Genomic DNA, 16,466 nt, shown 5'->3' with positions numbered 1-16,466 from the left:
ATAGATCTATGTCCTTGGGGCCTGCCCTACCATTTTGTACCAAACACTACAGAAAGTTGCACTTACCATGTTTGAACAGCAAAAACCAGGTTAATGAAAAGGTATGCAAGGCTTCAGTCAGTGTTGTTTGTGTTGGGTTTATTTATAGACGTGGGAAAAAATGAGTCTGATAAAAAAGCAATTTACACATATTTGCGCTGGAACAGTACATGGCTTTAACTTTAAAAATCATTTTAAAATTCAGATGGATATTCAGTCTTTCATCTGTAATTATCTATAATAGAAAAATAAACCCAGAGCTGTACAAAATCGTTATGAAATACAGGAGAAAAACACGATTCCGCATAGGATGCAGTGTGTTGTATGCATGTTATCTGAACTATAAAATACATAAACTCAATCAAGACAACTAGGTGACAGACAGAAAACTGCATGATTTCTTGGTTTTACTATGCATTTCACACATATATTACTGGAGAGGTTTACGCTGATGGTGTGATAACCCTGGAGAATATATCAGACAGAACTTTTTTTTTTTTTTTTCCCACTGGATTGGCAGCATTACAGCTTCCCCACACTGCTATGAGAGCATGCCCCAAGCTTCCTGAAGAGACTACACTCTTAGTGGTTGAGGAAGCAGTCCAGTCTCCCTGGTCTTAAGTCCAGTCTTAGGTCTCTCTTTTTGAGATTATATGCAAGGGAGTCCAGCGATACTTGTGACAAATTGTGTGATGGTTTTCTGAGGTAGAATATGGGCTGGACAGAGACCATCAAACTTACTTCACGTGAAAACTAAGCCAAATTCAGTCCAGGTGGAAAGAGTACAATGTCCACTGCAACACCAAGGTCAGTTTACAATATATGCACAAACCCTCTCCTACAGACATACACAAGACACGTACACTAGTTTATCTCAAATTAGGTCTAAAGTTCAAATAGGTTCTATTTCAGCTCTTTGAGCAACAGCCCACACCTTAAATGGATTTCAAAAGCACTTAAAGACAAGCGAAGCAGACTGTCCTGCTTTATGAAGACTGACTTCAGGCTAATGATTCAGCCTTTCATCCAGAGCCTGAACTACCCTCTGCCAGCACTGCTGGGCTATCTGAATTCCAGCTGTTGTTATTAAAGTGCCTGCCAACTCTTCCGTTTATGGGGGGGGGGGGGGGATAAAATCACTATCGTTTAATTGCTCAAGAAAGAAAAAAGTTGCTTGCTTTTAGATTTCAGTTTTACTTTACAGTAGTTAAATTTAGCTTCTCATTAGCAATGGACACAAACTAACAGTTTATTCCAGTGTATTCTGCTCCTTACTGGTTTACCAATTCATTAAGTAGTTTTAGTAATTATCAAATGGCATTACTGGAGGGTTTCATTTGATCTGACTGCTAACAATTTTGCCTGAAATTGATACACAGAACCAGAGTATTTGAAATCATATCAATGGAAACCTGGACTAAATGTACTGTCAGCATAATTGTGTGTATGATATGGCTATAGGCTACTCCACTGGACTCCTCATAAAGGCTCACAAACAGCACACAGACATTTTCTAATAGAATACACTAGTACAGGTGTTATCCAATGTTTTAGGCTACCAATTGTCAATGTTTTAGGCTACCAAGTCAAGAGAAAACTTGCTAGGACAATTATAACTGGGTCTAGGTCCTGATGGTTCATCCAATAAAAAATCCTGTTATATATTTGACCGTTTTAAAAAAAAAAATATATATATATATATATATATATATATATATATATATATATATATATATAAACCTCTGCAGCCTCAACCCACAGATATTGATAGTGAAAGTATTCATTCATTGCATAGCAGGACAACATTGTAAATGAGCATATATTGCCAGGTCCTTGTGCACGTTACATCCAGGCTACCAATATATTAGTAGTTCTCATTGCACCTTTCCACAAAATACCTTGAAGTAGCAATAATACTAACAAACAATTCATTTAACTTGGAAAGAAAAAGGTGTAACACTAACTACACCTGTAGATGTGTCCTGGATAAAAAAAGGGTTAAAGGATTTTTTTTAAAAACCTGACAAAACACTAATCACTAGTATTTGTATTTATTATATGATTTAGTTTCATAGATTGTTTCATATGAGGTGTCATGTTTTGAATTAGGAGTCTCCGATTGCACTCAGCGTTTTTACTGCTGGGTGGAGTTGAGGCAAATTAACTTCGGGTCACGAGATGAACTGAGATGTAAAGCCATGAATCTGTGGTTTACATTTCCTCTTGTTCTGTTGTTTCCCAAGCATGTAAGTGAAGGGGTATCAGTTTATTGTTAAAAGCAACTTTCAAAGCCTCCCAAATCAGTAATTCCAGGTTAATTCACAGATTAATCTTGGCTCAGGTAGGTTGAGGGACAAGAAAGCTACCACTCAAAAAAAAAAAAAAAAGTGCAGGATGATGAAAAGTAAATGCTTTCAGTGTGTTCTTCTGTGTGAAGGGGTCCCTGGAAAAGTACACTACTGGGAAGCAAAACCAAAAGGCACTGCATTACAAACTTGACTGGTTGAGTAGCTACAATTGACATAACTATAGGATTAAGTCATCAGGCTCAATTAAGAAAACCATTTTTTATTTGTCTTCAGTTTTTTTAACCTGTGAGTGCATCACAAGTAAACATCACTGAATCTGATGTCTAGCAAAAACCATTTCCTTTCCTGCTAAATCCTGAACACATTCTCACATAATCTGGAATATGCGACTGAGTTAAAGTAGTAAAAGATTTTTTGTAGCATATGTGAAAGTGAGATAGAATTACTTTCAAATCTGTCACCACCCTGTCATCTGTCACCACCCTCATGCCCTTGAAGTAACAGGAGAAGATCTGCTGGAAGTTCCCTTACGTGTGGCAACGTCGCTTGCAGCAAAGCCCACACGATTACGGTACTTACACCATACTACTGCTTTTCACACATGAAGCCCCACTCAGATCAACCTGCCTAGTTACTTTGGCTTTCAAAGCCTGGACTGACTACAACTTTTAATTAAGTAAAGTAAAACTGCAAAAAAACACATGAAAAAGAGAACCCAGGAAATGGAACTACATATATATATATATATATATATATATATATATATATATATATATATAGTGCCTTGCAAAAGTATTCAGACCCCTGATCAATTCTCTCATATTACTGAATTACAAATGGTACATTGAAATTTCGTTCTGTTTGATATTTTATTTTTAAACACTGAAACTCAGAATCAATTATTGTAAGGTGACATTAGTTTTGTGTTGGGAAATATTTTAAAGAAAAATAAAAAACTGAAATATCTTGCTTGCATAAGTATTCAACCCTCACACATTAATATTTAGTAGAGCCACCTTTCGCTGCAATAACAGCTTTAAGTCTTTTGGGATAAGTATGTACCAGCTTTGCACACAGTGTCGGAGTGATTTTGGCCCATTGGTTGGACGACGCTTGTGGACTGCAATTTTCAAATAGTGCCACAGATTCTCAATGGGACTGAGATCAGGACTTTGACTGGGCCACTGTAGGACATTCACCTTTTTGTTCTTGAGCCACTCCAATGTTGCTTTGGCCTTGTGCTTGGGATCATTGTCCTGCTGAAAGGTGAATTTCCTCCCAAGCTTCAGTTTTTTAGCAGACTGAAGCAGATTCTCTTGCAGTATTTTCCTGTATTTTGCTCCATCCATTCTTACTTCAATTGTAACAAGATGCCCAGTCCCTGCTGATGAGAAGCATCCCCACAGCATGATGCTGCCACTACCACTGTAGGGATGGTGTGTCTTGAGGCATGGGCAGTGTTAGGTTTGCGCCACACATAGCGCTTTGAGTTTTGGCCAAAAAGCTCTATCTTGGTCTCATCTGACCACAAAACCTTTTCCCACATCGCAGCTGGGTCACTCTCATGCTTTCTGGCAAACTCCAGACAAGCTTTCAGATGGTACTTTTTGAGTAACGGCTTCTTTCTTGCCACCCTCCCACACAGGCCAGTGTTATGCAGAGCTCTTGATATGGTTGACTGGTGCACCATTACTCCACTCCCAGCCACTGAACTCTGTAGCTCCTTCAAAGTGATTGTTGGCCTCTCTGTGGCTTCTGTCGCAAGTCTCCTTCTTGTTTGAGCACTGAGTTTTGAGGGACGGCCTTTTCTTGGCAGTGCCTGGGTGGTGTGGTGCAGCTTCCACTTCCTGATTATTGATCCAACTGTGCTCACTGGGATATCCAAACACTTGGATATTATTTTGTACCCTTTCTCTAATCTATGCATTTGTATTACTTTATCTCTAACTTCTGTGGAATGCTCTTTGGTCTTCATTTTCCTTCAGATTCACAGCCTTACCAATGATCCTTCAACAGTGGGGTTTTTATCCAGACAATGTGACAGCCACTTTAATGGTTCACAGGTGGAGGCCAATGGTAAGGTAATTGTGTCCTCGTTAGGGCAATTTCTTTCATCGGTGCAAACTGGGAGCTTCCACAGCACAGGGGTTGAATACTTATGCAAGCAAGATATTTCAGTTTTTTATTTTTCTTAAAAATATTTCCCAGCATAAAACCAATGTCACCTTACAATAATTGATTCTGAGTTTCAGTGTTTAAAAATAAAATATCAAACAGAATGAAATTTCAATTTACCATTTGAAATTCGGTAATATGAGAGAATTGGTCAGGGGTCTGAATACTTTTGCAAGGCAAAATATATATATATATTTTAAATAGGTTGTGCTTGACAAATACGGCAACATCTGTATTATTTGAAATGAATTGGAAGAGCACCGGCAAATTACAAGGAATTTCGTTACAAGCATAACAGAAATGCACAGCTGTGAGGAGTGGCAAAACCACATCAATGTCTAAAGCTTTTATTTCATTTGGAAGCCCCAAAGCTCTATAGGAGCTTTAAGCGTTTTTATCTTTCTCCTCTCAAAACTAAAATGCTAATGGGTACAGTGCTGTGCTTGTACACTTTAAGCCACTAATTTTCTATTTAAAAAAAATAAAAATAATAATTATTCCACGGATTCAGATAAAGAGACTTACTTTTCCTTTAAGAACTCGACTACCCGCCTGAAGTCTGCCACACAGTATTCTCTTTTCATGTCCATGAGAACGCTGTCAGATGCTGACTGGACAGGTACATGAAGGAAGGCATACACCCGGGGATGATTAAGGATCTTTGCCATTTCCTGAAAAAACGAAAAAAAAAGAATAATTAAAAACAGTAACATACACGTTTTATTTAGATAATCCTTCCATACAATGAGCAAAAAGAAATGCACAGATCAGAAATTCATTGTGCCTTTTACGCCCCCCCCCCCCCAAAAAAAAACTAAAAAACATTTCATAATGTGATCCATTAGGCATTGAGACATTTAGCAGTAAGCTGAACTTAATACATGGCGTTAGTATGATTATAACATGAGAGAGTAGTTTCTAGTGAAATTTAAATTTGTGTTATGGCAGTAATGGTAGCCCTTCTTCAGATATATATATATATATAGGTAGCATAGGTGCAAGTTTGTCATTCCTGAATGTAAAGGAGCAGAAAATGGAAAAATACGCTCAGTTAAGCAAAGAAAAAAGACAGTCTGTAATTACTTTAAGAAATGAAGGTTAATCTTTCAGACAAATCGCAAGAACTTTGCAAGTGTATGTAACTGCTGTGGCCAAGACCAAACAATTTGAAGAAACTGGCACTCATGAGGACCAAAAAAGGTCACGCAGGCCAAGGGTGACCTCAGAATCAGAGAACAAGTTCATTCGAGTCACAAGTCTGCGAAACCGGCGATTAACTGCCCCTGAAATACAAGCTCAGCTAAATTCTACTAGAAGAACAGATGTTTCAACATCAACTGTTCAGAGGAGATCGCGTGAAGCTGGCCTAACTGGAAGAATTGCTGCAAAGAAACCATTGTTAAGAGTGCACAATAAAAGGAAGAGACTTGCCTGGGCCAAAAAAACACAGAAACTGGACGTTTGAGGAGTGGAAGTCGGTCTTATATATATCTTAATGCTTACACACACAGTCAAACCCTTCTTATAATAAACACCCTTTAACTATCCAAGCAGCAAGAACCATTTTTTTCAATGGAAATTAGCTCTATTAGAACAATCACTTTTACAAAATCTACCCGGATAAAACCATCTCGGTAGTCACTGACAGTGAACTTTCTCCAGTGTGAATGTGTTGTTCTCTCAGTGAAAACAAAGAACTTGGTAGGCTAATTCGAAGATAAGGCTGATTCATAGATAACCTGCTGTAGTGCGAATCATGTGAGATATATGCAATCGTTGCCATCTTCACTCAAACTACAACCATGGCAACAGGCGTGAGGAAGTAACAAGACTGAAACAGAGTGCATCAGGGCTTGAATTTCAGCGCAGGATTGCACATTTTCCAAGCTGCTCCCATATATCTGCAGAGGTATTTTAAGACACCAAGCTACTGTATTTTTCACCCAAATTAGAATGCCTGAAACGCTACAACAATCTCTAAGGAAGTGGGTGTCATTGACAAGCCGCATTCCGAGTAGTTCTGGTTAAAGTAAATAGTAGTGCTGGAAATTTTAAGTGCAGCGAGACTATTCTCTTTTAGGTGATTCTTGGTTGTTATCTTTAAGGATGATAGAAATTCAGTACATTGCAGTAAGTAAACAGCTTCGAAAAAAAAAAAAAGACGATATTAAGTCTATCTAGGTATTGTTTTGCAAGCAGTGACTTTCGCTTTAACTCTTAAGGTTCAATGGTGCAGTGTTTTTATGATTACAATATATACAGCAGTGACCAAACATTTCATTTATTTACTGTTTTCTTTTAAATATACAGTTTAAATGTTGACCAATGTGAAGTTGTCTTGAAAGAACTAGTGTATACTGTATACATATGTTCATTTTAATTTGGTTGTTTCTTCACTATTCTGATATAGTAAACTGCCAAACCCTATTATAATGAACAACCCGATATAACGAACATTTCTCCAGGTCCCAGGGGTTTGTTATAATGAAGTTAGACTGTATATTAAACAGCGTACCTGGTACTGTACGCATCTAAAAACCTGCCAAGTAAGCCTTTTTGATTTTTTTTTCTTTTTCTCCTGCCCTCAAGGAACAATTCCTGAAATGCAGCTTTCTTACAATAATCTTTCAGGCTATTTCACTACTAGCTAGAGCCTCATGGCTTGAAGCCAAACACAACTCTGTCTAAGACTCAAGACCATAAAGGCAGATTTACAATGAAAACCACACTTTTCATCTAAAATAAGAAGAGAAAGAACAGTTGTGCGATGTGTGTATATATAAGTACAGTACACCGTAGCTATAACGCCCTTCACTATAAATAACCTTCAGCTATAACTAACATTGCCCTTTGGCCCCAAATAAAAACAACTAAAAAAGATAATATAAAACACACACTGTCAACATCCTGGTCTGTACACAGGGGATGCCACTGTGAAGTCAACTCTTTTGTCTTACTAAAAAGTGCATGCTGTGTAACTATGCTTCCCAAAGAAAATTGTTATATGTTGCAACAAAGCTGGAAACTATATTCATTGTTTGAAATGAGTAACACTGGTATATCTCTGTCGTGAATATAGGCTCTCAAAAAGCACTGTTTTCTGGCTTGTTCTGAAAGCATGCAGCAAAGCAAAATTGATTAAAGAAAAAAAAAAACCTTGAGGATCTGATTAATTCTATGTCAGACTTTTCATGTCAGGTTGATTTGGAATAAAAGATCAGTTTGGGATTCTTGCATGTTGGCTTAAGATTTGGTGCACTTTGAAACGCTTGATGTCAGATTGATGTTGAATAAAAGTTCAGCTTCAATTTGGGATTTTTGCATTTTGTACTGCGTTTTAATTCTTTAACAAATAGGATAAATCAAAGGCAGAATACTGCATACATGAGACGAACAGGTAGGTGTAATTCTACTTTATTTATAATCTAATTTCATTAACTTATCGTTCATTTTGATTGTCCTTTCCCTATAACGAACAAAAGTGCACTCCACTTGCAATGGACTCCAAGGGACAATAGAAAGCAGTACTTTATAAACGAAGTACGTAGTAAACACAAGTCGAAATGCTGTCTGTAACTCTGAAGATAAGCACTGTATTCCTTTGAATTTAAGACACCCTCGATTTTAAGACGCAGCCCAAATTTACCACCCTCAATTTGAGAAAAAATAAAACTTCAAATAAATATGCATTTAAAAATATACCTCACTTATGCTGCTGTATCATACAAGTGTGACACAAAACAGTGTTGTTGTATATTAACCAAGGAGCTTGTTTATTGTGCTGCGCACTGAATAATACTTAAGATGGCTTCTGTCGTAAACATACGACCACTCACTTATGGCATCCCACATCCTGGCAACAGTCCACGGCATCAGGCAACATGTAACCCAGCAACCACAACAGCACTGAACTGTGTGAGTGTGTCTCTCTCTCTCTCTCTCTCTCTATATATATATATTGTTTGTAATGTTCCTTTCACAGCAAGATTACAAGTTTATCTTCTCATCGGAGTCACAAGTAAGTTGATTTTTCTTTTTAACAATATATTCTATTAGTTTAAATCTGTACCACAGCAGTACATTTACAGCTCTAGCCTATGCCTTCGTCTTAACTAAATTAAACTAAAATAAAATAGCACCCAATTAAATTAATTACCTGTTAGTTTAAAGTTTATACAAAAAATGGCCCAACATACCCAACACAGTATTGGTTGTAATACCGCTGCTAAATTACAGTAATGAATGACACAGTAGTTTATGTATTACATTAAAAGACTAGCTTCGGCTAATTTCAGATCACATATAAGTAGACATTTTCATTTATTGTCAAATTATTAAAGCTGAGTGTAAAACTTAGGTGTCATTAATAAACGCTTGCAAAAAATAGCATTAATACGAAGTGTTACTTTTAGTTGTCTTTCACTACAATTGCAAATTATAGCAAATGATTGTGATTAAGTGATTAATTGTCCAGATCAGGCGAGTAATCAAGTAAAAGAAAATGCCACAATTAAAACCCCTAATTTATTTATATATTTAAGTGATAGAGCCCGTCGATGCGGGCTCTACCGTGTGGTAGATGACTGCGACTGGAGTTATGCGTCGCGAGCCGTAGACAAGGGTGCTAATGAAAGCATCGAGGGGGCTCTATCGCTATTAGAAAACAATTTATTTCTTCATTTTCTCTTTAAAAAAACTTTAAAACCTATATTTACCTTGAACTTCTGACATTTCGCCAGGTAATATTCTGCTGAGGAAAATAGTCCCTAACATAATTAGAAAAGAAAAATGACATACACGTAGAGAAAGCGTTATTAATTATTATTATTATTGCCAATATATTTGTTTATTGGGGTATTACTCTTTCATATTATAATTTACAATTGTTGAATAATCCGTGTAGTATTGAGTCTGACTTGAAACTTCTTGTTGGAGGCGGGGCATCATTCAAGCAGGCAGGGAGTGGATTGGCTGGTGTTGAAAGAACTGAAACAGGGCTAGGTGTTTGAGTGGCTGGATTTGAGAGAGGGTGTTGTTTGGACCAAGCCGATGACAGAACTGTGGACCAATCGTGTCTTCCTTGTTGATTTGCTGTCCAGTAGCTGCGAATTGAGCCTTCGTTACGGTGTCCTGTCACAGACATGATTTCCCTTGTCTGTAGACCAGCATCAGAAAGTATATTTAAGTAGCTGTTATCAGATTAGTTGTAGATTATAATGTTAAGGGAAAAAGCCAGTATTTGTGTGTGGATTGATTTTAAAATGCAATTCACAGTTAAGCACTTCAACATTCCAGCCGGCATCTATGCAAAATAGAAGCCCGCTATATATATATATATATATATAGACACACATACACACACACTTACAGAGATTTCAAATACAGCAAACACTGCACAATTTTCAAATGTAAAAAAACAGGAGCATTTACCTAGCTATTTTTACTAGGTAATCTGAAGGTGGAAGCAGAAACGTTGTAGCATATTATTAATAGTGAGATGTCAGTTTATCAATTTTCTTCTTCCTTATATACAGTATTCCATGCATCCAGATATTGGACATCATGTTTTTTTTTTTTTTTTTTTTTTATTTATTTATTTATTTTAATAAAGTGTTTTAATAATGGAATCATGACCAAACTCTCTACAGAATGCATTACTGTCCGGCTTTAAATCCAAACTACATACAGTAAGAAAGTTGGATTAGCCACAGGAGAACGTAATACGCAAAGGCTGGTACATTACAGATTCTAACTCAAACTGCCATTTTTAATTGGCATTCATGTAAACCACAGAGGGGTTGTCTTCAGGGCAATTGATCCCAGTATAAGCATTGAATATTTGAACAAGAACAAAGCCCTAATTCACTAAAGAAGCCAATTCTGTTCTGCTCTCAACATTCTAATGCTGTGCCTTTAATTAGCTGAACTTATCATAACTGACTTCTCGTCAGCCTGCCTTCCTGCCCTGGCAGGACTCGCAGGTGTCAGAGCAGAATATCTTGTGCAGTTCTCTTGGGGTGGCCAGGGGGGATGGGGGCTGAGTGAATCTGTATTCTCCTTTTAAAAGGTCAGTGATATTTTGAAAAACTAAATAATTTATAAATCATGACAAAATGCACTGGGTCGTTTTTGTCAGCCTAAGTGTGGCAAGGAAATAAGGTGTCACTAACCATAGGAGAACAGAGTGTGTCATCTATACCCCTTTCACATATACGAGTTATGACAGCTCAGAGCTGGTACTGAACTGTTTTAACTCCTATGTGAAATGCTACATCGGCAATGAAGTGTTATAATGGCCTCAGTTGTAAAGCACTAGTACAGATGCCAGTCTTTATACAGAACAAGGTTAGTGGTTTTATACTATAGATAGAATACAGAATATAAAAAAATGACCTAAATGGACTTCTACTAACAACCAACCAAGAGTATATCAATCTTTGTCATGAAGCCATCATCTGCAGTCTGTCCATGGCAGATCAAGCCATGGGTGTTGCCATCTGTGTTTTGCTGCACATTTCAGTATGTCAGGTTTTCTGCTTCCAATCTGCTGCATATCACATCCATTTTTGGTTGTCATTCAATGATCATCTTCGTCCAAGGTTTTCTGCTGTTCTTTCAAGAAGTCTGCCCGCTTTCCAAATTCCTTTCACACGCAATAAAAATAGTTGTATATGTGTTAATTAGCTTCAATTTCAATTCAGTGCCAATATTTCAGATGTTTAGGTCATACTGAGAACTCTGGGCCAGACAGTCAAAGAATTTATGCAATGTTTATGTTTGCATTGCGCATAGCTGAGGGGAATTTGCTAATTTCGTAAGGCTGAGGAAAAAAATAAAAAACATTTAAATTAATCTAAACAGTAAATTAATCTCGACTCTGACAACACCTGTGATGCAGGTGTATTTGAGTATGATATATATAATTTGTTTATTTGGCAGACGCCTTTATCCAAAGGGACTTACAGAGACTAGTGTGTGTGAACTATGCATCAGCTGCAGAGTCACTTACAAGAACGTCTGACCCGAAATACAGAGGAAAAGAAGGTTAAGTGACTTGCTCAAGGTCACAAAGTGAGTCAGTGAGAGCTGGGATTTGAACCAAGGTCCTCATCGTTACAAGCTCTTTAACCACTGGACGACACAGTCTCCATATTTAAAAATAACATTTGGCACTAAACAACGTAAAAAAATATTTTAATCTATACCACCAAATTGCTCCATCATCTTCCAAGTCCACTGGTGTACACCTTCCTTCAAGCCGATCAATTTAATAGAAAAAGGTATCCCAAAATGACCACAGAAGTTGGGAGCCTTCCAGTCACAGGTAAGCCATCAGTGCCACCAACATTTGTTTTTACCATAGACCTACGAGTATCTGAAACCTAGAGCTTACCTGGAAACTTTAGCATCCCCTGTTGGCTCAGTAGGAGCTGCAAAATCTTACAGGGAATGTGTCTAGACACAGTTATTTTTGTTTTGATACATGTGTAATAATGAAAACATTTTTTTTTCAGTTCTTTTCTCTGAAGAAATAGTACTATAGTTAATTTAAACAAAGCCCAGTGAGAACTAAGCTCCCTCTTGATCAGAGTAAATACGATTTTAGTTTGTTTGAGAATGAATGAAGTGAAGCAAAAATCATGCAACAAATCTGTCCACAACATTGTCATTTTGCAAAAAACATATTGTTTCAATTTCACATTTGTAGGAGGACTTACATAATTATTAACAACTCTGCTTCCGGAGCTGAGGAAAAAACACTTGTGCTTAAAATAATTAGTAGTATTTATTTTGTTTCGCAAAAACCTAACTTTAAATTTCACTTGTAGGCACAACTTTTTCTCAAGGAAGAATTGAGGGGAAACAGTCACTGCAACTGCCCTTGAGAAACTCACATCTCTTTTGATTACTTTCGTAATTTTTGTGACTAGTCTTAGGTCCTTACACGGCTAGGTAACGCTACCAAAGTAACTTTGCTACCCATCACTCGTATGATCTGGGAAATCTGAAGACAGTAGGAGTAAAATGATGCTGGAAAATATTAAGCCAATATGTGCGTTTAAACATACACCTGCAATAGCCCCACTTATGTCATGTAGCCTTTGCATATTGTAATTGATTTGAATTGTATTTACCTGAAAGCACCATATAAGCAGTCACACAATGTTTACCTCAGAAACATGATTCACCTTAATAATAGAATGCACTACCTACTGCAAATAAAATGGGGATTATTGACGGTTTGTATTTGCATTACCTGTAAAAACTCTCATTCAGGCATTACTAAACAAACACTTTTTTTGGTTATTTGAGCATCCTCAAATTTGCATATCTAATCTGAATGTGGTTATTGCTTAATGATGATGCCCTTCTCAAGGTTATTAGTTAAGACATGAAGTAAGTCAGATACAGTACAAAGTAATGAACTACCCTAGAAATCATTCCATAAGATGCAACGTCTGAATATTGCAAGCAAACTAAAATATAGGTTGCATCCACACAGGTCCTGAAAAGTATGGGTACAATGAAATGTTGCAATGAAAACATCTTGAAAAACTCCCATTGCTGACAAGTGATAAAGAAAAAAAGTAACAAAGTGAAAAGTTACAATTTGAGACCACCTTACAGCAGTTTCACTGACCAGTAGATGATTAAAATGTCACGGCTCATGTGACAAACACTAACAGAACACAATACATTGCACTTTAAGTAACATAAAGATAAAGTAATTGTACACTATTTTAAATTACAGCACATTGTCTGGTAAACTAACTAATACAAAAATATGTTATTTTTAAAATACAAGCAGATTTTTAAGAATATACAGCTGTTGAGTTGTGCATCTGTTTCCTGTTTTACCCTTCAAATTCTTCTTACTTAATTTCCTAATGTTTAAATCTGATGAAAAAAGAAAATTATGCATTTAATTCCCATCTGCAGTCAATGAAACGTTAAACCTTCCCTGAGAATGTGTACTGAAAATCTCAAAGATGATAAACAGATGACTGCCTCTTTTTCCAGCTTTCAAATATGGTGCATCTGAATACTGAGTTATCAATACAAAGTATCCCAGGAAAGTCTCAACTGGGCATATAAGAATTGTGGATAATGTCCTTGCAACGATACAAGACAAATAAAAAGGGGGAAGGGGGACAGTTGCTTGAAACCAGCTATTTAAAATGTAAAATGTTAACAAAAACTGCTATTGCAGTCAACAGACAACCTTTAGCTTGCTGGAAATTTTGTTTTACAGACAAGGACATAAATATATCAACTCTCCACTGCTTTTACTTTATTGTTAAATGCACTAAAATTTCTAAAACATACTTTAATAAATAAATAAATACATACATACATACATACAAGAAATCGCAATGTCCTGAGCTTTCCCACCACAGATGAGGTATGTAATTCTGATAAAACTGGAAAGTCATTATCCCTGTGAGAAGCTGGATGACAGATCAATGTTGTACATACTTAGTAAAGTATTTGTGGTGCGGTGGCCCTAGAATCTTATTGCACATCATTGGGTGTTTCGCCAATTTGCATTGTTCTCCAGTAAATGTAATTTTTTTTTTCCCCCACATCATGACATGCGGCAAAATGATTTAAAACTACCTTAAAACATCACAATTTAAAAAATACAATTCTGTTCAATTTCAATAATCAATACAGAATAGATATGTAGTAATGCTAAAAGAAACATGTCTGACAAACTTTAAAAGGCATTATCATCATCAAATTTACTAGTTTATTTTAGTATTACTACAATTCTGAAATGTGTTTGACATGGTTTCATACCAACATACTGTACATTAAATTCTAATCTCAGTGCTGAATAAACAAACGTTATAAACTACTTGAAACTAGCAGATTAAGAATGTTATCAAAAAAGGGACACACAAGGAAAAAACAATGTATATTCCCAAACAAGGAACCAGCGAAGAAGTTATTCTAATCAGATTGGACTATTTTCAATATCTTCAAAAGAAAAGGGCTTTTGATACATTCATTTCTTAATAGGCCTTACTGTCATGCAAAAAAGCTTACTGCACTTCTGCAAAAATTATATAGCTTTGTCCCTGTAGCCTCTGTTTTCTCATTAACAGAAATCTGATAAGTATAAAAAAAAAAAAGATGTTCTAGAAATTTGTTGATTGCAGTTCATCTTTACAATTAAAACCCATTGTGGAAATCCCTCCTGCTGGGTTTGTCTGGCTCGCTTGTACAACACCACATGGGGTTACACATTAGAAGATAAAAATTAAAGGAATTAATTAGTTTTAAGAATACCAGCTGATTAGTAATGTAGATAAATCACGACTCTTTGCAGTGGGACATGTAAAATATCTGAATGAATTAACAATATGTCACACTCTGTAATCCAAGAGCCGAGGAAGGACTATGGGTTAGTTCTGGTTTGATGGCACCGACATGGAAACACAGCGAGTACAGCTTGCTGTTGATGACTAAGATTTAAAAAACTAGACAAGAAACCATTAGATTACATAAGGTATCATATTTGGAATATGGACACACTGAGAAGAATCTCTTGTACCGTTTCATAAATTAGCCAATGATATCCACCCGGTGGATTTAAGATGGACAAAATCTGAAATTGAATTCTTAAGTCACCTTGGAGAAACTTGATCAAGGATCTATTAAAACAGATCTTTATTCAAGACCTACTGATATGCATCAGTACCTACATGTGTCATCTGTACATCCTATATACTAAAAGAGCAATTCCTAAAGGACTTGGTAAAAGAATAAAAATAATCTGTTCTGATGAAAATGACTACAAAAAAGAGAAAGTAATTACAAATAAATCTTAAGAAAAGACGATAAAGAACTAATTATTGAGAGAATTGAGAAATGTTGACAAACCCAATAGGAATTAACTACTTGATTATAAGAAAAGGGAAGAGAGGGTTAAGAGTAACATTACTAATTACATATTCTAAATTAATACCCAACATTTCAAAAATAGTTTGAAAGCATTTAAGTATACTTCATAAATTCAGAAAAAAATATTTCCGAAAGCACTGATCGTAGCTTTTAGAAGGGATGCAAATTTGGCTTACATTTTAGTCTACAGTAAAAAAAAAATAAAAAAAATAAAGGGATCACAGATACATTAAGGGACGTGGAAACCCGTAAAAGCCCATGTAAAGTGTGAAAAATATATGGGTAAAGATAAAAGTGAAATTGCAAATAAAGAAAAGAAATATTCAGGCCATAAAAAATTTGTCATGCAAAGACAGCAACCTTGCATATGGTATATTTTGCATAAAATGTAATAAAATAAAATATTTAGGAGAGACAGGTACATCATTACATAAAACAATACAGAACCACCTATCAAATATAAGAAATAGAAAAGTAAATGAACCAATAGTTCAGCACTTTACAAGGAACAAAAAAATAAGAAAAAATAAAATTAGATAATGTACAGTATAGAAAAATAAAATAAAATAAATGGATAAATACGACTAGATACCATGATGCCTGAAGGTTTAAATAGAAAGGAATAGAAGATCGTTACATCATTAGCTATATAGTGAATGATGTCACAGAGACATTGGATTTAAAGAGAAATAAATGTGTGGTTACCATGGCATTAAAAGCCTATAAATACCTCCAGTGTTTGTTTTCAAACACACTTTCCCTTGACAAAGGTATATTAAACATACCCAAAGGCTGTGAAGTTAGCTCTGTGCAAAAACTTATATAAACTAGATCACAATTTAAAGAGTGTTGTTATTTATTTTGAAGTGATGTCATCAAGAAGGAACAACAACTATGTAGCACATACTTAAGTAATGGATCATCCCTCACAAGACTTGATGCTTTGTTAGCATCATGACAATAAATAAAAAGATGCATCTACTTTGTTACAGGTCAGTATCAGTCACGATGCGGCACCTCTGACAGACTTTGATA

At 36.0% G+C, this 16,466-nt stretch overlaps 1 protein-coding gene across 1 annotated transcript in view; it reads right to left on the bottom strand.

The window, feature by feature from the left end:
* cdkal1 (CDK5 regulatory subunit associated protein 1-like 1) overlaps nt 1–16,466 on the bottom strand; it is a 410,621-nt gene that overhangs the window by 163,369 nt on the left and 230,786 nt on the right. Inside the window, exon 10 of the mRNA XM_041248498.1 lies at nt 5,049–5,194. Coding sequence (XP_041104432.1) covers nt 5,049–5,194 — 146 coding nt within the window. The remainder of the gene's footprint in view (nt 1–5,048; nt 5,195–16,466) is intronic.

The sequence above is a fragment of the Polyodon spathula genome, chromosome 4, assembly GCF_017654505.1.
Source record: "Polyodon spathula isolate WHYD16114869_AA chromosome 4, ASM1765450v1, whole genome shotgun sequence".
NCBI lineage: Eukaryota > Metazoa > Chordata > Actinopteri > Acipenseriformes > Polyodontidae > Polyodon > Polyodon spathula.
This window is presented reverse-complemented; position numbering and strand designations above follow the sequence as displayed.